At 43.0% G+C, this 24,547-nt stretch overlaps 2 protein-coding genes across 5 annotated transcripts; one reads left to right on the top strand and one right to left on the bottom strand.

Annotated features, from left to right (window-relative positions):
- Positions 1-1,196: 1,196 nt before the first annotated feature.
- CEP19 (centrosomal protein 19) lies at positions 1,197-11,983 on the bottom strand. Of its 2 annotated transcripts, none has more exons than XM_084846965.1 (3): positions 11,817-11,983; positions 10,266-10,408; positions 1,197-2,413 (listed from the first exon to the last, which is right to left on the bottom strand). In XM_084846965.1, the coding sequence occupies exons 2-3, from the start codon at positions 10,393-10,395 to the stop codon at positions 2,055-2,057; spliced, it is 489 nt and encodes a 162-aa protein (XP_084703091.1). In that variant the 5' UTR covers positions 10,396-10,408; positions 11,817-11,983; the 3' UTR covers positions 1,197-2,054. The 2 variants fall into 2 exon arrangements, with proteins under 2 accessions (XP_084703091.1, XP_084703092.1); XM_084846966.1 differs by having other exon boundaries at positions 10,266-10,403.
- A 315-nt stretch (positions 11,984-12,298) lies between these two features.
- Positions 12,299-23,453, top strand: PIGX (phosphatidylinositol glycan anchor biosynthesis class X). Of its 3 annotated transcripts, none has more exons than XM_084846961.1 (7): positions 12,299-12,326; positions 13,817-13,916; positions 15,609-15,666; positions 16,206-16,347; positions 18,186-18,399; positions 18,645-18,745; positions 19,324-23,453. In XM_084846961.1, exons 1-7 carry the CDS (start codon positions 12,318-12,320, stop codon positions 19,480-19,482), a joined length of 783 nt encoding a protein of 260 aa, XP_084703087.1. In that variant the 5' UTR covers positions 12,299-12,317; the 3' UTR covers positions 19,483-23,453. The 3 variants fall into 3 exon arrangements, with proteins under 3 accessions (XP_084703087.1, XP_084703088.1, XP_084703089.1); XM_084846962.1 differs by having other exon boundaries at positions 12,302-12,354; positions 19,324-20,862; XM_084846963.1 differs by having other exon boundaries at positions 12,302-12,754; positions 19,324-20,856.
- The last annotated feature ends 1,094 nt before the right edge of the window (positions 23,454-24,547 follow it).

Genomic DNA, 24,547 nt, shown 5'->3' with positions numbered 1-24,547 from the left:
CTCGAACTTCAAGAAATGGTAAACGATCCTTTCTTTTTTTGTTTTCACCTTTGCCAGTTTATCTGTAGGACATTTATTTTAAAAGTGTAAAGTTGTTCCAGTTGCAAGGGAGACGGACAAATATATTTTTATCCAATGACTCTCAGACTACTAGTCCCCATGGTGATATGGGATTTGCACTAGCACAGTAATAATACAGCTAATACAGTAATTGATGACCTAGACCTTTTCACCATAATCAAAGAGTGCCCCTACCCCATTTTATATTTTGTAGGTTATGCTGGCTGATCCCATGATGATAGTGTGATACCCCACACCTGCAATAGATTAGCAGCAGAGAACAGCTATTTGAAGTGACAACTTTCCTGAAGCAGGATAGCTGCACTGCTGTTTGCACTTTTTCAATATATGAACTATGCATATGTGTGCTCTAGCACAGAACAGGGGGAGCGCAAACTCTCTTAAGACTCTTAGGAAAGCAGCCCGTAACAGGGACAATCTAAACAAGAGAAGTGCAATCAGTGGGGAAGCGTCAGATGCTCTTACCAGTTTCACATTGCTTTAGATGAGGGATGTTGAATCTATCCCACAGAGTGACTTTGGTTCCTCCAATGGGCGGGGTTTGTTGGGTTTCTTCACTGTTGGGTTCCTCCAACAGTGGGGATTCCTCTAAGCCCCACCCCCTGGAGGAATCCCCACTGTTATCTCAGAGGCAACAGTGGGATGCAGGCAGCAAGTGGAGGGCACTGGGAGAAGCACCTGCTCTTCACAGCACTGGCAAAGTCCTTTCATGCGGTGCGCCACCCGAAGCTGGGGCCTTGGCTGGCACTGGGAGGAGCAGCTATTCTTTCCAGCATTGCCTGAGTTCTTCCACGTGTGGTGACATCAGCGAGCGTAGCTGATATCACTGGGATACAAGGGACAATTCAGCCCCGCCCCCATCTCAAATTGGCTTGGCACTCCTGCTTAGGTGGACTACCACTTGCTGAGGTGAAACTAACAAGGGGGAACTAATGTATTTATTACACTATTCAGGCATCCACCTGAAAGGCTCTTAAAAAATATAGTTAGTAGGATATTCCCTCGGCAGAAGCAAAAACCTCTTTGGCAGACTACTCCTGCCACGTTTTCACACATCTGTCATTTCAATTGATTCCTATCCAGGAAGGCTCAGACTATCAGATATCATTGAATCATGTCAATATTATTAACTCTTATCCCTTTCCAAAATTACTTCATTAGTCAGCTGTTTCTTCAGATCTGACCATTTAATCATGGAAACAGGTCATGAAGTTAAAGCAGTATTATAATAAAGTTTTCGTAGCTGCAGCACATACAAGACTAATTTGACTTCTAAATGTTAACTTATCAGGCACAAATGAATCCTGGACATTGATAAAATCCAGAAGGGCATATTTAAACATTAGCGTTCTCATTATAATGTTGACCCACGCCCCACCCTGCACAAAGCAAATATTTCAAAATGGTAACACTTTACTATTTCATTTTTTAAAAAAAGAATTACTACTTCGCATTTTGGTGAGAAGTGGTAATATTACAGATATATACTGTAGTTAATATACTTGTGCACTTTTTAAAAGAGAGGCAAATGAAAAACAAGAAGTTCAACTGACAAACTTTGGTATCCTACCTAACTGAACAAACAATAGGGTGAAATAATAAATAAGACATAAATTACTTGCATGTTTAGGGATTTTTAAAAGTTGATGCTGCAAGTTGAAATTTTTGTGGAGAAAGAACCATTACTTTATTTATGAGGGTGTGTCCCATTGCAAAGAACTAGCACACAATTGGTAAATAACTCTTTGAGTTGGTTGTATTTTTTTCAATGAGTATTTCAGAACACTTTTTATATTTTTACATGCCAAGAAAACAAAAAAGCATATGCTTTCATTCAGGTTGACAGTACAAAATGCAGCATCTCACTGACAATATTAGTCAAGTTTTGTTGCAAAACGATGAGGGGGCATGTTTCAGGTAGACGATCATTCCCAGTGTAACCAGACCCCATGAATTCAAAGCTTGGTTCTGGATCAAAACTCATCTGATTCTGCATCCCATTCACAGGCTTCAAGCTCCTCATCCTGTGGGAACTCCACCTCTACATTGTACACAAAATCAGGATCATCTTTCTTTTTCCTGTTCTTTTCGAATAGCTCATCCATAATTCTTTTCCTTTTAGCTAGCTCTTTGTCATCTAATTTGTTCAGATCCTCCTTTGGGTCAATTGCTTCTCCTTGCTGAATTTGCTCCAAACTCTGAGCCAAACTTTGACCCCCTAAGTGGCATCTCAGCAAACGGTGTAATTTTTGCAGTTGTTGCAGTGAGACCCCTTCCAAATAAGTCTTGTGCCGAGGGTTATTCTTTAACTGTTCTGCTGCCCTATTGCAGTCTGCATCAAAGGAAAAAATAACCAGGTAACAAAACATAAATCTCCAATACATTTTGGAAATATGCATTTAAAATATTTTTTCTAAAGCAAATCTGGGAATATATGATGCCTTGAAGGACTCTTTCCCACCTAATTTCCCTCCTCACTACCTGTGTATTTAGAAGAGACAACCCCCCCCCCCCGAAAGCTTCAGATGCATGTGTGTAATGTGAAAATTGATCAGACAAGAATTGGAGATAGAATCTGGAAGAATTTTCTGTTGCTGTTGTGTTAACAGACACTCAGCTGATATCAAGGTTAATATCCTGGGTTGGATTTTCAAAGTGTACTTAGCCGTGAGTGAACACTGTCTGAAAGTGGCTGTATCTGTAATTCCATTTTTGTCACTGGCTCCTTCCTGTACACTTCTATCTCTGCATATTGTTTTCCTACCCCCTGCCCTGCATTTATATGCTGTAAATCTTGCTACAGATGGGCTATCCCCCATTTGTTCCATAGTGATAACTCAGCCCTTTTATATGCCATTTAAACTTCTAAAATATGCTCCTCACTATTCACCTCCCCAAAATATCAGTGTGGTAAGTAAGATCTAGGGAATTCAGATTTGAACAATACAACACTGGAATGGTATAATTGCTGCAGGTTTGTGTGGCTGCACAAATGCGCAACAAATAGGAGGACAAAACCTTGCATGAGCCAGATAGCAACATTATTCACTATTCTAATAGGAACAGTGGACAAAGGCAACAGAAGGATGGCTGCCCTAAAGAGAACATAAGATGACTATAATCAGTTTTGCCCATCATCAGGTCCCAGGATTTCTATTTATGTACATTTTGTTGGGCTGTACAGTGGAATTTAACTTTTCATTCCACAGATAGGAGCAATCCTACGGCCCCTAGACGGAACATGGGGGCCATAGGATACTTTGGATTCCTGGATCTGAGCATTGAGAGAGTGCTCTGACCTCAGACCCAGGAGTCTGAGCTCCCCTCCCCCTCCTTGCCTGTGAGAAGAGAACCTTGCTTGCTGCCTGAGGTCATAAAGGTGACCTCAGAGGGAAGGTAAAGGGGGCGTGCCAGTGGGCAGAGCAGGGAGGGCTTACGCCTATCCCCTGGCCTCCCCAGCGCCTATCCCCTGGCCTCCCCAGCCTCCTTCCATCGCTCCCTGATGCCTCAGCTGGGGGTGGGGGATCCCATCTAGCTAAATTATAGAGTGAGAGGCACAGCCCAGCTTCCAGTGCACCTCCCGCTCTGAACTGGATACTTGTAAGCCTCAGGGTTTGGCGGCTTAAGTGTATCAAGGGTGGATCCGATACGATTGCGCCCTAAATGTCTCAGCTGTGGGAGAAGCCCAGATTCACAACTGAAATTACAGACATGCATTTGAATGAACTGAATGCTGGTTCTGCCATAAATCTTGCTCCTCCCTGTGTGCTTGAGGTAGTGTGCTCACTTTTTTTAAAGTGCATTGTAAACAAGACCTGGAGCTGACTGTGGCTCAGATCATGAGCTTCTTATTGCAAAATTTCATCTTAAATTGAAGAACGTAGGGAAAATCAATAAACCATACAGGTATGACCTAAATCATATCCCTTATGAATATACAGTGGAGGTGACCAATAGATTTAAGGAATTAGACCTGATAGACAGAGTGCCTGAGGAACTATGGATGGAGGTCCGTAACATTGTTCAGGAGGCTGCAACTCAATCCATCCCAAAGAAAAAGAAATGCAAGAAAGCAAAGTGGCTCTCTGATGAGGCTTTACAAGTAGCTGAGGAAAGAAGGGAAGCAAAAAGCAAGAGAGAAAGGGGAAGATATATCCAACTGAATGCAGAGTTCCAGAGAATAGCAAGGAAAGACAAGAAGGCCTTCTTAAATGAACAGTGCAAAGAAATCGAGGAAAACAATAGAATGGGAAAGACTAGAGATCTCTTCAAGAAAATCGGAGATATCAAGGGAACGTTTTGTGCAAAGATGGGCATGATAAAGGACAATGAAGGGAGGGACCTAACAGAAGCAGATGAGATTAAGAAGAGGTGGAAAGAATACACAGAAGAACTATACAGGAAAGATCTGAATGTCCCTGATAGCCATGACAGCACGGTCACTGAGCCGGACATCCTAGAGAGTGAAGACAAGTGGGCCTTAGGAAGCATTACTAACAACAAAGCTAGTAGAGATGACAGTCTTCCATCTGAGCTATTTAAAATCCTAAAAGATGATGCTGTTAAAGTGCTGCACTCAATATGCCAACAAATTTGGAACACTCAACAGTGGCCACAAGACTGGAAAAGGTCAGTTTACATTCCAATTCCAAAGAAGGGCAACGCCAAAGAGTGTTCTTACTACCGCACAATTGTGCTCATTTCACATGCCAGCAAGGTTATGTTCAAAATCCTACAAGCTAGGCTTCAACAGCACATGAACCGAGAACTACCAGAAGTACAAGCAGGGTTTCGAAGAGGCAGAGGAACTAGAGATCAAATCACCAACATTCGCTGGATCATGGAGAAAGCAAGAGAATTCCAGAAAAACGTCTATTTCTGCTTCATTGACTATGCTAAAGCCTTTGATTGTGTGGATCACAACAACTTCTGGCAAATTCTCAAAGAGATAGGAGTACCAGACCACCTTACATGTCTCCTGAGAAACCTGTACAAGGGTCAAGAAGCAAAAGTAAGAACCAGACATGGAACAACCGATTGGTTCAAAATTGGGAAAGGAGTACGACAAGGCTGTATATTGTCACCCTGCTTATTTAATTTATATGCAGAGTACATCATGAGAAACGCCGGGTTGGATGAATCACAGGTCGGAATTAAGATTGCTGGGAGAATTATCAACAACCTCAGATAGGCAGACGATACCACCCTAATGGCAGAAAGTGAAGAGGATCTAAAGAGCCTCTTGTTGAGGGTGAAAGTGGAGAGTGCAAAAGCTGGTTTGAAACTCAACATTAAAAAAACGAAGATCACGGCATCTGGCCCCATCACTTCCAGGCATATAGAAGGGGAAGAAATGGAAGCAGTGACCGATATTACTTTCTTGGGCTCCAAGATCACCGCAGATGGTGACTGTAGCCATGACATTAAAAGACGCTTGCTCCTTGGGAGGAAAGCTATGGCAAACCTAGACAGCATAGTAAGAAGCAGCGACATCACCTTGCTGACAAAGGTTCATATAATCAAAGCTATGGTTTTCTCAGTAGTAACGTATGGCTGTGAGAGCTGGACTATAAGGAAGGCTGAGCGCCGAAGAATTGATGCTTTCGAACTGTGGTGCTGGAGAAGACTCTTACGAGTCCCCTGGACTGCAAGGAGGTCAAATCAGTCCATCCTAAAGGAAATCAACCCTGAGTGCTCATTGGAAGGACAGATACTGAAGCTGAAGCTCAAATTTTTTGGCCACCTAATGCGAAGAGAAAACTCCCTGGAAAAGACCCTGATGGTGGGAAAGATTGAAGGCAAAAGGAGAAGGGGATGGCAGAGGATGAGATGGCTAGATAGCATCACCGATGCAATGAATATGAACTTAAGCACACTCCGGGAGAGAACGGAGGACAGGAAGGCCTGGCGTGCTCTGGTCTGTGGGGTCACGAAGAGTCGGACACGACTTAACGACTGAACAACAACAACAAACTTCCCTCATGATACTTTTATCTGTTCATGCCCTAGACAAGGGAGAAAAACTATGCCACCTCTGGAGCTGGCATACTCAATTTCCTTCCCACTGGTATCAGTGGGAGGGAAAATAACATTTTAAAAAACGGAACAGGAGGGTGAAAAACTGAAAAACCCTGCCCACCATGTTAGGTTTTAAAAACATTTATTTAAAGTGCAAAACTGCTCATGGGATTTTGGGGTCCAGCTTATCAGCATCACACACCGTGAAATCTTCTCCAGATCTGTGGAACCAGTTTTTGCAGAGCTTGACCCTAGAAATAGGTATGTATGGACTGAATGCTGTGAGGGCACTTCCAGATCAGCTCCAGAGCTCTATACATTTGAATATTTTTTTTCTACCAGAAATGGAGAGATATGCAGTAAGCTTCTTCCAGACACCACAATCTGCTTTCTGTGAATAGAGAAGTTAAATTTCACTATATTGGCCAACAAAGTATCCGACTTAATAGAAGCAGTACCTTTCTCAAACGAGTCTAAAAGTACAGGTGCTGAATGTGGTATGTGCATTAAATGCACATTTAGTAAATGATGTGTAGGTAGGTTCCAGCATATACTGGGCTATATGCCTTATTCCCATTTGTGCTTAGGCAATACTTGTTTCCCCTTCATGGATCACTGCCTTGTTGTGGCGAAGGGGCTTGCGTAACTCAGTGAAGCCATAAGCTATGCCGTGCAGGGCCACCCAAGACGGACAGGTCATGGCAGAGAGTTCTGACAAAATGTGGTCCACTGGAGAAGGAAATGGCAACCCACTCCAGTATTCTTGCCAAGAAAACCCCATGGAACGTATCACAAGGCTAAAAGAGATGACGCCGGAAGATGAGCCCCTCAGGTCGGAAGGTGTCCAATATGCTACTGGGGAAGAGCAGAGGGTATTTCCAAGTAGCGCCAGAAAGAGTGAAGCGGCTGGGCCAAACCCGAAAGGACACTCAGCTGTGGATGTGTCTGGCGGTGAAAAGAAAATCCGATGCTGTAAAGAACAATATTGTTTAGGAGCCTGGAATGTCAGATCAATGAATCAAGGTAAGCTGGAGGTGGTCAAACATGAGATGGCAAGATTGAACATCGACATCTTGGGAATCAGCGAACTCAAATGGACAGGCATGGGCGAATTTAATTCAGGTGACCATCATATCTACTATTGTGGGCAAGAATCCCTTAGAAGAAATGGAGTAGCATTCATAGTCAACAAAAGGGTGGGAAAAGCAGTACTGGGGTACAATCTTAAAAATGATAGAATGATCTCAGTACGAATACAAGGCAAACCATTCAACATCACAGTAATTCAAGTCTATGCCCCAACCACTGAGGCCGAAGAAGCTGAGGTTGATCGGTTCTATGAAGACCTACAACACCTTCTAGAACTAACACCAAAAAAAGATGTCCTCTTCATCATAGGGGATTGGAATGCTAAAGTAGGAAGTCAAGAAATCACCGGGATAACAGGCAGGCATGGCCTTGGTGTACAAAATGAAGCAGGGCAAAAGCTAATAGAGTTTTGCCAAGAGAACACGCTGATCATAGCAAACACTCTTTTCCAACAGCACAAGAGGCGACTCTACACATGGACGTCACCAGATGGTCAATATCAAAATCAGATTGATTATGTCCTTTGCAGCCAAAGATGGAGAAGCTCCATACAGTCAGTAAAAACAAGACCTGGAGCTGACTGTGGCTCAGATCATGAGCTGCTTCTTGCAAAATTTCGGCTTAAATTGAAGAACGTAGGGAAAGCCACTAAACCTTTCAGGTATGACCTAAATCATATCCCTGATGAATATAAAGTGGAGGTGAGGAATAGATTTCAGGGATTAGACCTGATAGACAGAGTGCCTGAGGAACTATGGACGGAGGTCCGTAACATTGTTCAGGAGGCAGCAACGAAATCCGTCCCAAAGAAAAAGAAATGCAAGAAAGCCAAGTGGCTGTCTGATGAGGCTTTACAAGTAGCTCACGAAAGAAGGGAAGCGAAAAGCAAAGGAGAAAGGGGAAGATATACCCAACTGAATGCAGAGTTCCAGAGAATAGCAAGGAGAGACAAGAAGGCCTTCTTAAATGAACAATGCAAAGAAATCGAGGAAAACAACAGAATGGGAAAGACTAGAGATCTCTTCAAGAAAATTGGAGATCTCAAGGGAACGTTTTGTGCAAAGACGGGCATGATAAAGGACAAAGAAGGCAGGGACCTAACAGAAGCAGATGAGATTAAGAAGAGGTGGCAAGAATACACAGAAGAACTATACAGGAAAGATCTGAATGTCCCTGATAGCCATGATAGTGCGGTCACTGAACTTGAGCCGGACATCCTAGAGAGTGAAGTCAAGTGGGCCATAGGAAGCATTAGTAACAATAAAGCTAGCGGAGATGACAGTATTCCAGCCGAGCTATTTAAAATCCTAAAAGATGATGCTGTTAAAGTGCTGCATTCAATATGCCAACAAATCTGGAACACTCAACAGTGGCCACAAGACTGGAAAAGGTCAGTTTACATTCCAATTCCAAAGAAGGGCAACGCCAAAGAGTGTTCAAACTACCGCACCATTGCGCTCATTTCACATGCCAGCAAGGTGATGCTCAAAATCCTACAAGCTAGGCTTCAGCAGTATGCGAACCGAGAACTACCGGAAGTACAAGCTGGGTTTCGAAGAGGCAGAGGAACTAGAGATCAAATCGCCAACATTCGCTGCATCATGGAGAAAGCAAGAGAATTCCAGAAAAACGTCTATTTCTGCTTCATTGACTACGCTAAAGCCTTTGATTGTGTGGATCACAACAAACTGTGGCAAATTCTGAAAGTGATGGGAGTACCAGACCACCTTACCTGTCTCCTGAGAAACCTGTACGAGGGTCAAGAAGCAACAGTCAGAACCAGACATGGAACAACCGATTGGTTCAAAATTGGGAAAGGAGTACGACAAGGCTGCATATTGTCACCCTGCTTATTTAACTTATATGCAGAGTACATCATGAGAAATGCCGGGTTGGATGAATCAGAGGTCGGAATTAAGATTGCCGGGAGAATTATCAACAACCTCCGATATGCAGACGATACCACCCTAATGGCAGAAAGCGAAGAGGATCTCAAGAGCCTCTTGTTGAGGGTGAAAGAGGAGAGTGCAAAAGCTGGTTTGAAACTCAACATTAAAAAAACTAAGATCATGTCATCTGGCCCTATCACTTCCTGGCATATAGAAGGGGAAGAAATGGAAGCAGTGACAGATTTTACTTTCTTGGGCTCCAAGATCACCGCAGACGGTGACTGTAGCCATGAAATTAAAAGACGCTTGCTCCTTGGGAGGAAAGCTATGGCCAACCTAGACAGCATAGTAAGAAGCAGAGACATCACCTTGCCGACAAAGGTCCGTCTAATCAAAGCTATGGTTTTCCCAGTAGTAATGTATGGCTGTGAGAGCTGGACTATAAGGAAGGCTGAGCGCCGAAGAATTGATGCTTTCGAACTGTGGTGCTGGAGAAGACTCTTACGAGTGCCCTGGACTGCAAGGAGGTCAAATCAGTCCATCCTAAAGGAAATCAGCCCTGAGTGCTCATTGGAAGGACAGATAATGAAGCTGAAGCTCCAATATTTTGGCCACCTAATGCGAAGAGAAAACTCCCTGGAAAAGACCCTGATGCTGGGAAAGACTGAAGGCAAAAGGAGAAGGGGACGGCAGAGGATGAGATGGCTAGATAGCATCACGGATACAATGAATATGAACTTGAGCACGCTCCGGGAGAGAGCGCAGGACAGGAAGGCCTGGCGTGCTATGGTCCATGGGGTCACGAAGAGTCGGACACGACTGAACGACTGAACAACAACAACAATACTTGTTTTCTGTGAACAAAGTAGCCCACCATCGGCAAAACTGATCTGCTAGAGTAACTCCTGTGTAGCAGGGATAGCTGCATTTGCCTACTTTGAATGTAAGAAGAGCCCTGTGCTGGATCAGACTAAAGATCTATCTGTGCCAGCATCCAGTTCCCAACAGCAGCGACCAGATGCCCCTTCGGAACTCCACCAGCTAGGCATGTAGGCAACAAACAGCCCTCTTCTCCTCCGGCTTCTCTAGGCACTGGTATTCAGGGCCATGCTACCTCAGATCCTGGAGACTGCAAACAGCCACTGAGAAGGGGCCAATTATAGGTTAGCCAAATAAAGCATGCTCTACCTGAGAACTTGGAGAAATTCCGGATCGGCATGATGCGTTTGCGCACCTTACTCTTGAGCTGATCTTCATAGATTAAAATAATCGACGGAGGCTGTAAGTGGATGCCACACTTCTTTGCAACGTAAGACATCCCCGCGCCTGCTCTAGAAGCGCAATGAGAAGATTACCCCAGCCATCTGTGCCTAGTGAGCAACTGGAGTTTTATTTGAGAAAAGCGGTTGAGACCAGGCAGCGACGTTTTTAAAAGGCTTCTCAACAGCTGAGCGCAGCCTTTGCAATGCGCGGGCCGCGGAGGGCCGGGGTGGAGTGGGGCTCCCGGTCAGGAGGGTCGAGATTTGGCCGGGGCTTCTCCCAGCAGCAGCGCGGCGAAACCCCAGCAGCCTCAGCTGTCGGGGAAGCCAAAGAGCGGCCGGCTCTCCCTCCTTCCTTCCCGTTTTCCTCCTCGACCTTAATGACGTTAAGCATCAGGTGATGGAGGAAAAGCGGGTGGCTCGGCGGGTAGGCAACCGCGCAAGAGAAGTTAGGAAAGACGGGCGCCGACAAATGGAAGCCGGAGACGAGGGCCGCGGCAGCGAGAAGCGGCCATGGGGAAGGACTGCTACAGGCAGTAGCCGGGCGGGCGCAAAGCGGTTGGAGGCCCTTTTGCTGCACGCCGCGCTCCCGCCTGCCCTCGCGAGCCGCCCTCTGGCCGTGGAGCTGCGCTCCGGCTCCCCGAAGAAGCTGCCCGGGATTCCTGCGGCACTCGAGGAAAGGGAGAGGGCCGCGCGGGGCTCCGGCTTAGCTGCTGCTCGCGTTCAGCCGCTGCCTCTTTCCTGCTCGCTCGCTCCCTCGCTCTGCTCCTGGCTCCGATTTCCAAGAGGAGACGTTCCGGGACTCAAATGTGTCCGACGCACGCCGAGTCCTGGAAAGCCCTTTTCCCTCGCAGGGCGCTCACGTCCTAGCGAATTCCACTAGGCAGCGACCCAGAGCCTTTGACCTACGGATCCCCGACCCTGTACAGCAGGCGGAATTTATTCAGTGGCGGCCGGAAATCACTTTGCACATGCTCAGAGACACCAACTGATTACTTATATTGAAACCCAACTCTGCCCCGAACTGACATTTGAATGATAGGCCTCAAGTCATTTTCAGCCCTCTTGAGTGGGCCCCTGTGGTTTGAAAGCTTGAGACCCCCAGGATTATTAAATCACCCGTTTCAGATAAGTCTTTTCGTATTACGGAAACGTCACTTCTTTAAAATAAAAAAGGCACGCCGAAGGCGCAATCCTATGCATGTTCAGACAGGAAGTCCTACAATTCCCAGCATTCCGAAGCTATCCATGCTGGTTCGGGAATGGTGGGAGTTGTAGGACTTTTTTTCTGTCTAAACAAAAATAGGATTGAGCCTTTACACGGCGTGCCGGAGTCAAGCTCTGCAGAAAGCAACCCCAGCCTCTGTGTGGATGCATTCACACGTAGCGCACATACTAATAAGTTTGGGGCTCATTCACTTGAAAGCCACACCAAAAAAATTAGTCTGTCGTATTGTCAAACACACAAGTCTACACACACCTTCTACTGGAGCGCCTTTCTCAGCCCGCTCCCGGCTCCGCTCCCATCCTCCAAGGATCCGCTCTAAACTCCCATCACCATGTTACCTATAAGGAACTGTCTCCCAATTACAGTGGCTATGCGCACCACCATATATACCCCTTCCCTTAACTTTTCTCCCCTTCAGTAGCCGGGCAGCGAGTCCCCGCCCCATTCATCACCATAACGACCGTTTAGCGTGACCCCCACATCAGGACCCTTGGCATTGCTGTCTAAGATGTTGCCTGTAATGGGGTGGTGTATTTGTGCGGGGGCACTTATAATGATTCTATGGCGGTTTCTGTTCTTTTCCTTTTCGTCACGGGCTCGGCTTTCTTCATGTCTCTTTGGGTTTCTCAGACAGATGGAGGCAGAGACATTGACTGACAAAGGGTAATTCCAGCTATTAACTATGCTTTCCACTCAGGCGCAAGCGACATGCTCCTATAGAGGGGCCTTGGGCATGCGCAGAAGAGGCAGCGCATGACTGAGGTAAGGGGGACGGAAGAGCTGGCTCGGGGTTAGTTCTGCACCGTCTAGTGGTGAGGGGAGGGCTAGTCGGGTCCTTTTCTCCGCTGGGTCTTCCTTCATAGGGGGTGGGTGTGTGGGACATAGAGGGAAGCGTCTGAGGGGATACTAAAAGGGGTCTAATAAGAGTCTGAGGGGATACTCTCGACTTGGACGTGTGCTTGTGGATCGTTTTTTCCTGGTCTAGACCAGTGGAGAGGGTTGTCAGTATCCTGGTGTTGGGTCGTCGCTGCTTTCCTTCAGTCCAGACTCGCTGTCAGGGGTTCCTGTCTGATAAATATGTGCTCACCGTCAGTAGCTTTCATATTAGTTCCGTGCTTGATGTGTGCACAAAATACTTGGGCGACAAAGGTGCTAGATGGAAGGCTAGCTGATCCCGTCCTTTCTGTGAGGTGAATTTTTTTTTTAATTGTTTGTTTAATGACTTCCAGCCGTTGACAAAAGTGTCCATGAAACCTTATGGAGGATTGCAATAGCCTTCATTAGGTGTTGGGCTCAAAGCCTCAAATAAACATGGTTGACAAAATCAGTGTGGATCTTGTGAGGATGGTGGGGACAAATGCGTGATTTGGCATTTAGAGCTCAGGCTCCATCCCTGCCTTGCACTCAGTTTCTTGGCCAAATTACTTGCCCTTGAGCCTCATCAGTCTGCCTTCTGTGAAATGGGTGCTGGAACAGAAAACTGGGTTCAAAAGAGTGGTTTTGTGTTTTGGACCTCAGACCTGTGCATTGTACTTAGGTGAGATAGTTTTCTTCTAGCCTCACTAGTTGGTCTTCTGGGTGTTGATAGCCATTTTATGAATTGGCAAGCCCTGCTCCCAGGGGAGCCATTTTGTGAGAGCACCCATGTCAGTGTCAAAATTCCAAATGTGCTCACCAACCTAAAGAGGTTGGGGACATCTCTGATAGGTTATATTTTATTTTCCATTTAAAATTGTGACCTTTTCATATCAGAATGTACATATGTGGATCTTTGAAAGTGCAAGCTCCACATTAAATGAGAACTGTGTCTGTATGATATCCCTGGCATGGAAGCTTCATGTGATCACATCATTATTGAGGAGTTCCACATTATCTCTGTGCAGTGTAAACTGAGACATACGCATATTCATAGTTTGTACCAAACTATGCTGATACCATTTTAGGAAGGATTAGAAAAATGCATATATACTGAAAGCAGTAATGTTTTACTCTGCTTATTCTCTCCCTTTCATGGGGATTTTCATCTAAAGAGAAACCTTAGATTGGATTAATTCTTACTGCTGCTGGCACACATGTTGGGGTAGGTAACCTGGTTTTGAACTCCAGATGTTTTAGATTACAAACCCCATAATCCCTGACCATTCACCATGCTAGCTGGGGCATATGGGAGTTGTAGTGAAAAATATCTTGAGGGCTACATCCCACTATGTAGCAAAAGCTGTTCTTATAATGCAGTTTATTTTTCCTTGCAGTTTCATTCTGAGATGTTGCAGCAGAAAAAGGATGTGCTCCTTCAGATGGGGATCTTCTCAATTTGGATAATACTTTTTTTGTGTATGCCAGAATGCATGTGTAAGTTGAAATCCATTTTCTGCTCTGAAACTAGTTGGTGAGTATAAAGAAATACACTGACCATTATAGTAGTTGCTTGGATGTATGGTATGTCATATGTTGCTTACTTGTCCTTTATGGATATCGTATAACATTTTGATTTAATATATTTATATGGATGCAGATGGTTATATCTGTGATTATATTTGAACATATTCAGTAAATTTATGTGTATCTTCTTTTCATTGATGTACAATTATTTTATACTGTTCAGCAGTTCCGCTGTGTCCCCAGGACTGCTATGAGTGGTTCAATTCTCTCCATAGACTATAAAATTAAAATAGCCTAGAAAAAAAATATTTCAGAAATGGAATCTATTCTTTGTCCACCCTTTCTCTTTCTGCATTTGAGTGCCCCCCTCTGATCCCACCAGAGAGGGAGAAAATACAGTCCGCAGCCAGAGAGCTGTGCTTTGTTTCCATGGCCAGGAAATACAGTGTTGCTTACTAACTGCTGCTAGTGTCTTTCTCCCTCTCTCTACTTACTAGAAAGGGAATGAAACTGTCAGAAATATAGTGGAGTGTTCTGGATGCTGCAATGCTCAGTGTTCTCTGGGGGCAGGATATACAATTGGCAATACAGCCAGTAAGCAGAGAATCGTGTTGTTCATTGGAAGTTGTGGTGGACAGGTTAGTGCATTTGCTAATGGATTACCCCAGGCAAGCAGTCAGAAGCAAATTACAAGATGTAAAGGTCTGTCATGACTTCAAGAGAGAATTCCCTTTATATCCATCTGTGAGGAACTGAGGCCTTTTTGAATCACCTCACAATCCTACTTCTAGTCACCAGGTCAGGTGCTTTGGTCAGTGTCTCTCCTCACACTGCCACTTTTAGGCTCTCACTCACAACCCTCTGTTTTTGTCTTGTCATGCTTCACCACTCTCTCAATTGCTGCCACCAATAACCCTTTTAGAGCTGCTTTCTTTCTTTTTGGTAGCACAGACCAAGCAGCCAGCATGTGGGGGTTATTCCACGAAGCCCTTCCTAATAACTAAAAAAAGGAAACTGTCTTTTAAAATTGAAAACAAAGAAGGTTTATTTGGTACAACAGACTTGGAAATAGGAACTGGGTTGGGATGAGGAAAGGATATCAGAGATGATGATTAAAATAAGTCAGCACTATAAACTACACAATATAACTCTTGCTTTTAGCTCTATGTTCAAAAACCTCTCACACTCTCTCTCACACTATCTCACTAGATGTTCTCATTCTTATCTCCCAGTCTCATCTCAGACTTTTCTAGCTGTGCCTAATCTACTTACTGTACCTACTTTACTCTCAGACTGATCTGACTGTCTAGAAGCAATCACCCCACCTTTTTCCGTACAAGCTCTTATCCAATCACACTGCATTCCATTCTCACTCAGTCACTCCCCCTTTCTTCCACTTGCCAAACTGCTATTCTTGTCAACACTCTGTCAAACCCCGTCTCACACTCACCTGTCAATCATTCCAGATACGTACTAGCTGCCATACATATATACAAACCTTTACTATTTACATATTGTGCATGTGGAATCGCCACACCATCATAATATTGATAACTTTCATTTTTTCTCTCCTGTAAGGGGCATTCTAGTCACATTTTTTTAAGGATGGGAGAGTATTTAACCTTTAAATGTATTGAAATAGTACTTTTTCTGCTTTTATAGATGCACAGAACATATGTCCTCAGATCATGCAAGAGCTTTTGAAAGATGGCTTTCACAGGTGGGTTTATGCCAATCAGATGTTGGGCAGTGCATGTGTTACTAGTGTGTTAGTAAGACCTGAATCCTTCAGACTTTTGCATCTGCCTAACCACTGAACTACTATGTTAAACAAAATGAACTAGTGGCACTTGCTGTGGGGTAATAGATAACACTAGCAAATAATTGTTAATATAAGTTCCAGTCTATGCTCATTCTTAGGGATGCATAGGCAGCTCAGTATTCCACCTAGTTATGTTGAAACTTAGTTGCATTAAAGTGATGCAGCATTAACTGGATTGAGACTTATCCCCAAGTTCAGCTTCATTAGTACAAATATGATGTTCAATGAAAATTCCTATGCAGCCAGATTCCTGTGCACATCTTCCCAGAAGTGAATTCTGCTGAGTTTCCATGGGCCTTACTTGCAAGTACCTGCACATAACCTTTCCGCCTTAGAAAACAATTGCAGTTTAAAGACTGGTATACTTTTGAGATTATTTTTGGAAAGCATTTGAAATCTGTTGAAAGAGCTTTTTGTTTTCTTGTTTTAAACGTTAGAGAACTCCTGATCAGGGTAAACCTTGGTACAGCTGATGAAGCCTTAGGAAGTTGCATGGTGGCAATTAAAGTACACATTCCAAAAGGACTATATGTGGATCCATATGAACTGGCATCTTTACAAAAGCACAATCTCACTGAGGTATGAAGGTATACACAGAGTTAGGCTTCTAATGGCATGTAGGGATGTGTGTACAAGCAAAGCTCAAGTTCGTCGAAGTTCTCCAAATATATGGACTGACCACAGATTGCATTCAACCCTGTGTTCAGAAAGTGTGAACTGAGTAAAACCTGGTGAAAAACAAGCACATGAATTTTTCATACATTCCTAAAGGCATATTGGCATTTATCCTTGTTGGAAGCAAGTAAGAGTTATGTATCTAACCACTTTATCTGTGACAGAGCAGTCCTATACATATTTACTTAAAAGTAACCACACTGAGTTCAGTGGGGTTTACTCCCAGGAGAGTGTATGTAGCAGGGATGGGGTACCATTTTGGGTCTAGGGCCTGGATTTCTCCCTCAGACACGCCCCACCCCTTGACTAATTGACATCAGGGATCATTGGACCCTGACATCATTGGTTCCTGGGCTGAAGTGCCAGGTGGAACTCCTCCAGCCATCATCTCTGTTCAGAGGCACCTTTGCTCCACCCAGACTAGGGAAAGCCTGGGTGGAGTGAAGGCCACTGAGGCACTGGCATCACTTGTCTGCCTTCTCTTTATGGGGAACACAGGAGAGAAGTGAAGTGGCATCACTCCTCCTCCACCTTCCCGATGTGAGGAAGGCAGAGAGGATTCAGCTGGTGCCTTTAAGTGCCAGCTGCATGTGCAGCTGCCTTCCCCATGTGGGGGAAGCAAAGGAGGGGCGAAGTGACTGAGCCACAGCTCAGGGTCTTCACAACCTACATCAATAGATTTTACTGATATAGTATGCTATATGGATAGCACAGGTTTTATGAAATAAAAACTCAAATCTTGAAAGTAGTAGTTATGTGTTCTATAGAGCATCCAGGTTTCAAAGTATCAAATTCCACACAATCAAGGTGGATTTTCCACTTGTGTCTCTCAAACATGCCCCCTCCCCCTGAAATGCCACATGGAAAACTGCTTTTGAAAATGAAGGGACTTTCAAAAGTAGCTTATGCTATGGTACAGAGATTTGCTTTTCAAAGATAGAAAGTAAAAAATCACACTGGCCTAACAGCTTTTTGGATCCTGGCCACTGTTATAAGGGCTGGCTTTAATGTTACATTCCTGTTTATTTACAGCATTTTTACCCCACCCGTCAGCCAAAAAAGGCTCCCAGAGTGACTTACATAGGATAATAATAAAACAACCCCTGCCCTCAGACTTACAATCTAAAACACACACACAAAAGGAAAAGGTATTGGGAAGGAGGTGAGAAGAAAAAAGCAAAACTCTGGCACCACTTCTTACTTTCAAAGTTCTTATAGGTGTTCTTTCTGGCAGGGAAGGGTGCAACAGGTTTTAAAGATTTTAAGCAAGCAAACGTTATATTAAAAACCCACCTGCAGACACAAGTTTTCATCACACCAGAAAGTCTGCTTTGGAAATTCTGCAAGATCTGTATGTCAGACTCACTTTTTTGCTGTTTTATTGTTCCTGACTTGTTAAATTTGTTTTATTTTGTGTTTGTAATATTTTTAAACTCATTCTATCATAATCCATGATGGTTGTTTTACTGAAAAGTGTGGTATAAATATAAAACTAACTTACTTACATTTGACCTGTTTGATACCTCTGGCAGTTTTCATTGTATTGTTAAGTTGTTGCTACAGACTGTATTGTGTTTAGCCAAAGGGCACCATAATTCTGGGTTGTTGAGAGACAAGTACAGGAATATGACACTGATAACCACCCCTGGGACTTCTTTACAAGATAGTGTCACTGCCTATAACAGGATTATATTCTGAAATGATGCTCTGGTTTTAATTATGTCTTTGTTCTCTTTCTACAGGTGCTGGTGATCGTAGATAATGTAGATTTGGAAATTCCTGAGTACTTAGCTACTGAACTTTCTGTCCTCATTTACATGAGGCCTGACCCTGAATGTATTTCATGTTTTAGGGCATTATTACCTCTGCATTGCCGGTATCACCGGCCAGCAGAGAATGATGGAAATATCTCTGCTGTACTGAAGAGTCCAGAAATATTGATCCATTGCCAGAAATGTGAGACAAACAGACTTTCTACTTTGGGGAATGAGAAGGGGAACAATTAGAAGAGGAATAAAAAGGGCAATACAGAATTATTTTAAAAAAACCTTTGGGGACACACTGTCACATTTTGCTAGAGGTGTTTGGCGGATATCTAAACATACATTCAGAATTGAAAAGTGTTATGCTTAAAAATTATGAATAATCTGTTTTCTGAATACTGAATTCATGTTGTGTATTTTCTTTTTTGCCTCTCCCAGCCTTCAGTCCAGTGGAATGTTTGAAAGAAACTAAAATAGAAGCTCCATGTTCCTCAAAGAATATACATCTGTGTCACTGGGACAGCATGAGGTTCAAAACTGTGCGTTCATATTTCTTCCATCCCTTGGTTATTCTTGAAATATATCCATCTATAACAATTTTCAGATGTCTCTTTTATTCTAGTGTCAGCGTTGGGCTTTAGTGGATGAAGAAAGTTGGTGCTCAAGCCTATATGTAAACTGCTTAAATTCAGTGGGAATTTAGTGGCTTAACTGTTCATAGGATTGTAGCCCCTGTTTCCAGATGGAAAGGCTGACTGGTTGGAAATGTTATTCTTCCAGATTCTTATTCCACTGGCACAAGGAACAATGGTTAAGACTGCAATCCATACTTACTTGGGAGTAAGCCCCTTTTAACTCAGTGGGACTTACTTCTGAGTAGATGTGTACAGGATTGAGCTGTAAATGAGATAGGTCCAAGGAGTCTTTTAAAATGCAAAGTGCTGAAAAAAACTGTTAGACTAAAGCAAGATAATATCTGAAATGTATTTATTTAAAGTATTTACCACTTTTCAGATGAACCTCCCAATGAATGCCATTAAAATATGATGGCTTATGTGGTATACATATAACAGAAGAGATCTTATGTGACTTTCAATTTGCAACTCTTCTTTTGTAGATAAATAAGAAACTGGAAGTGCAGATACCAGTTGGGCTCCAACATCACCTTACATTGGTATGCATAGTGACTCTTGTTAGCACAATATTGTGTTCAAGTCTTATCCTTTCAGCTTTATGCAAGCATGGACACTTCTCCTTTGTTCAAAGCACACTGTGAAACTAAGTGAGATTTTATTATTGAATCATCATGGAAAAATGGTCAGACTGTCTAAATACACCAGACAAACCAGAGATAGGAACAGAAGAACAAGCTTATGATTGGCCCGGCATTACCTTTTAGGAGCAGGCCCAGTGTCTCTTATTTGACTGTTTGGTGTCACATATGCTTGCCTGTATAGGTTTTGAGTCATTCCCTCCACCCCCACTTCCCCAGGATAGTGTACATGTCTTCTGAATAGGCTGATCCTGTATCAGGTAAATGCAACATTTTCATGTCATCTATTTATGTGATAGTGAACTCTGCCTAATTATAAGCAGTTTCATTACCAGGAATGGCAGATATATTTTTAATCATTGGAAAGATAATCCAATTCTTATTCTATGAATGTTGAAGAATAGAAAAGGGGCAAATAGACAAAAATGAATTCTAAGTGGCAATAACACTTTAGAAGGAAACTTTTAGAGTTCACTTTGTAAACTGGATAACTATGACACTGAGAGGGGATAATAGAATGGGTAGAATTATTCCAAGTACTGAGAAAACAGTGGATGTAAATCATTAGTGATGAAAATACAAGGAAATACAGAGAGGAAATTGCTTCATTAATGGAAAAACTGAGCAGCTCCAAAGTTCCTTAATTTTTCTATTCTCAATGAGCCTTTCATATCACTAGGGGGCATTAAGTGGCAGCTAACGTGTAAACTACTTGAAAGGGAAAGATGTACCATCTCCCATATTTGTAGACAGTGTTAAATAACTATGAATTCCTATATGAAATAAAAGTAGAAAATATCTCATTCTCAAATTCTGTTTCTGTAATGTGCAACTTCAGTTGATGGCCTGAATTCATGTAATTTGGTTGTTTCTCACCTGTACTGGTCTCCCTTGTCTATGAATTATCTAGTATTCTCTTTGGATCTCCACCAATGTATAAAAAGCTTGTTTTGTGTTATCTTTCACTACTGGCTGATGAGTTGCTTTAACACTGGTCTTTTGTTCTCTCTGAGTGATGATAGCTGAGGCAATACTTCAGCTACTACCTCAGGCTCCATATGAAAAGTGTTCTGCATCTGTTTGGGGGAAGGGAGCTGTTAAAGAAAACAATTGCAGATGGGTTATTTTTGTTACTCCATTACCCATATATGAGCAGCTGCTGCATGTAATGAGAAGTCAGCTGTGAGCCTCGGTTGCTTATCATATCATTGGTTCCTTTTGGTTTAATGTCAGTTTGAAAGAGTTTTATACTATTTTTATACCTACACCAACTGAACTGTATGTTGGAAACTGGTCCTTGTAATTGTATCAATATATTTCACACTTAAATGTTCCTCTGTAAAGTAAGGTTACATTAAAGACATTAGATTCATAGGAATTTGGAAATGCAAGTCTGAATTAGTTCAGCAGATAAGATAGATGATGGAATAGCACTATTTCCATTCCATGTGAAAAATAAGGAAATGTATCATATTCATGAAATGAGAAGGGAAACATGGTTGGAAAAATTTCAGGAAAAACATGAGGATAGTTCTCCATGAAGTCATGGATCTTATCAAAATATTTTTTTAAAATTGTTTGAACTGTATTGCAGTTAGGAATTCATATCTAAGAAATAACCCATGTTAGAATTTGTTCAGATTATTTCTATTAGTGGTGATAATTTCAGGGTATTTATTATTTTTTATAGTTTATCTCTTATAGAGATGTATTCTCCAAGTAGCACTACATGTTAACAGTAATGTCAAAAGTGCCGTACAAGTATATTTTTCACCATATGCACATGAGTACCTCACATGCTGGATCTGTGAATTTGCAGCAGGAAAAGCATTTGCATGGCATTTAGATATCACATTAAGGGTATGATCCTATGCATGTTAGACAGACAAAAGTCCTAGAACTCCCAGCATTCCCCAGCCAGTCATGCTAGCTGTGGAATACTGGGAGTTGTAGGACTTTTTTCTGTCTAAACATGCATAGGATCGCACCCCAACATACATTTTCTTACACTGAACATCTTCTATCCTGGAGATTCAGGTTCAAATCCCCACTCAGCCATGAAGTTTACTGGGTGATTTAGGCTGAGAGATCATGACTGGAACAAATGTATGTTACAGAGTTCTTGGGAGGACAAAATGGAGTGTGGAAGAATCATGTATACTGCCTTGAGCTCCTTGCAGGAAAGGCATGATACAAATGTAATAAATATATTGAGTATGCCCAGAGAACACATGTTTACTGAGTATAAACAAGTTGTTTGGTTTCTTCAATATGTACATTATTGAAACCTATTAGAAATGAATGGACTTTCTGCACTGGTTGTGGAAATCTTTGTTTCTCTGACCATCCATATGGGAAGACAAACACTGGGAAAGTTATGGTGGCAAAAAAATGGGCCAAGTAAATAGGTATGGAAAGCCTGTTTCCATAAATGGCCAAATTTAGCTTGTTTTTAAGCAAAATTTATCCATTTTAATTTTCCATAGTGGTTTGCAGCTGAAAATGGGGCGGAGGGGTGTGTGTGTTTGTTTTTGGCTGTCACCGTCAAATTCAGTGGCAGGGCAGCAGCAGGAGTTCAGCCTCATCGGGGAGTTCCCCTGTAAGATTCCTGGAACAAACAGTGAAGTTGAAAATGATAATGTGCCTGTTCTTGTGGAAAAAAATATCTGGATGGCTTTGTCTTCAGGTGGTGGTGATGAGTTTAACTTTTTTTAGAAGGACAAACAGATGTTGTATGGAATTTGAGGTGAAGTGTCAGAGCCTAAATAGCATGGGAGGTCTATGCTATGCTGTCAGAGACAATTTCAGTTGGAGCTAGAAGACAGGCATACAGCTTTGCCCACTCTTTTTCTGGGGCTCCCATTCAATTCTTCTGCAACCCCCGCCCCCACCGCATGCATACACACACATCATAGTCGTAGTGAAGTGCTTCAATTAAAGGAGTGCTTGGAAGAAAGTGATGTAAGCTGCTAGTACCTGCAGGTATTGGGGCAAACAAGGGTAGCTTTATGGTTTAGTTTGCAGTCACTTTGATGTGAGCATTTACTTTTGTTTGCCTGGATATACTTTAGGAATGAAGTGAATAAAATGCACTTACAGAAAATGAGCCTTGGGGTGCAATCCTATGCATGTTTAGACAGAGAAAAGTCCTACAACTCCCAGCATTCCTCAGCCAGTCATGCTGTGTTTAAACAAGCATAGGATTGCACCCTAAGGCCATTTGGGGCTCAAACTTCATAGGGATCTTGTACCTCAAGGAGGCTATCTTTTTTAGAGAAAGGAGCACAAAATCTCTCAAGAGCCTGTGGTCTTTTAATTGATAAAAACATGCACATTTCAGTGAGCTGTGATTTTCAAAATAGCGATAGAAATCAATATTTTAATGCTTTTACAAAATGAGGGACTAAGGAAATAAGATTATGTACCCCACTTCAACTGACTGAGCCCTACTTGCAACACTTGATGGTGCCTCGAGTTCAAAATGCTGAATGAGCAAGCAAGCTGTTGTTTTTCTTTCTAGCTGGGCATGCAAAATAGAGCTTGTCCTGTGAGAAATGTTTGTATCCCTCCCTCAGATACTTTTTCTATTCCACATCTTGACTCAGTGTTCCTGTAAGCAAACCAATACTCATGTGCATATGGTGGACCATCAGTATTATGTCTGTTTTAAGTGTTTCCATATTGTATATTTAGCAGGCATCATCACTAGGGAAGGTGGTATGTCCGTGTCCACTGCTTTCCCTGATTCATAGAGGATGATTCACTCAACTTTCTTTGGGTTTGGCTTGCCGAAATCAGTGAGTCTAGTGATTTACCTCAGTGAAACATACCTAATGCCTAAAAAACTGGCTTTTTGTTCTTTTTTCCCGTCCTCTTGTCTTTCTCCTTATTGACACAAGAACTATTAAGCATTAGTCAACATGAACATGTGCATTTTTAACATATAAAACCATACTCTTTTCGGTGAATCTGTCTAAATCCGTTGCAATTTGATTTTTGACCTAGAACAGAAACTGCCTTGGTTGCCCTGGTGAGGACTAGTAACAGGTTTGAAGGGTACTGGACAAGGTGTGCTCAGCCCTGCCCAGTGCCACTCTGGCAGCCCCCACCCCAAAAACTTACCAGAGGGTGGTGGGGATGGATGGGGACTGACAGCAGCAAGCAGCACTGGGGATGGATGACAAAGGTAAGCCTGGCCCTGAGAAGTGCTGGGTGAAGTGGCTGTATCAACCTCTCCTATAGATCTTAATACCCAGATAGGTTCATAATGAGACAGGCAGTCCCATAGATAGCCAGATCTTACACTTAGGACTTTAAAGGTTAAAAACAACACCTTGTATTGAGCCCAGAAAGCAATTGGCAACCAATGCAGGTCTTTCAAGGCAGGTGTAATATGGTCCTGATCCAAGCCCAGCTGCTGCATTTTTCACCAGTTGTAACTTCCAGATACTTTTCAAGGACAGCCCCATGTAGAGTGCATTGCAATAATCTAAGCATGATGTGGTCAAGGCATGGATAATTGTTGCCAAGTTGGACCAACTCAGGAAGAGTTGCAGCTGGCCACCAAGCATCATTGTGCAAATGCACTCCTTGCTACCTGAAGATCCAGGGACAAGGGAGGATCAAGGAGCACTCCCAAGCTATGAACCTGATGCTTCAGGGTGAGTGCAACCCCTTCCAGAACAGGTTGAATCTTCGTCCCAGAGTCAGGCTTTCTACTGACCAACACCTCTGTCTCCTCTGGGTTTAACCTCAGCTTGTTCACCCTCGTCCAACTCATTATCAAACCCAAGCATCGTTCAAGGGTTTTGACTGCTTCCTTGGTGTTCAGTGACAAAGAGCAATAGAGGTGGGTGTCATTAGCATATTGATGGCACCTTATTCCAAAGCTTTGAATACTCTTCCAGCCGTTTCATGTAAATGTTAAATCACATGGAGGACAAGATAGAAACCTGTGGGATACCATAGATTTGGGGTCTCTAATGCTGTGCCTCTGGGCACCACTGAGCCTGCAGACACTTCTCTTGGTGCCTGCCAAGTTCCCTGCCCCTCTGTTTTTATTTTTGTA

Source organism: Heloderma suspectum, chromosome 3 (assembly GCF_057233095.1).
Source record: "Heloderma suspectum isolate Gila_16-S chromosome 3, 16-S_ref, whole genome shotgun sequence".
Taxonomy (NCBI): Eukaryota; Metazoa; Chordata; class Lepidosauria; order Squamata; family Helodermatidae; genus Heloderma; species Heloderma suspectum.
The sequence above is the reverse complement of the archived record's forward strand: the minus strand, read 5'-3'. Positions and strand labels throughout refer to the sequence as shown.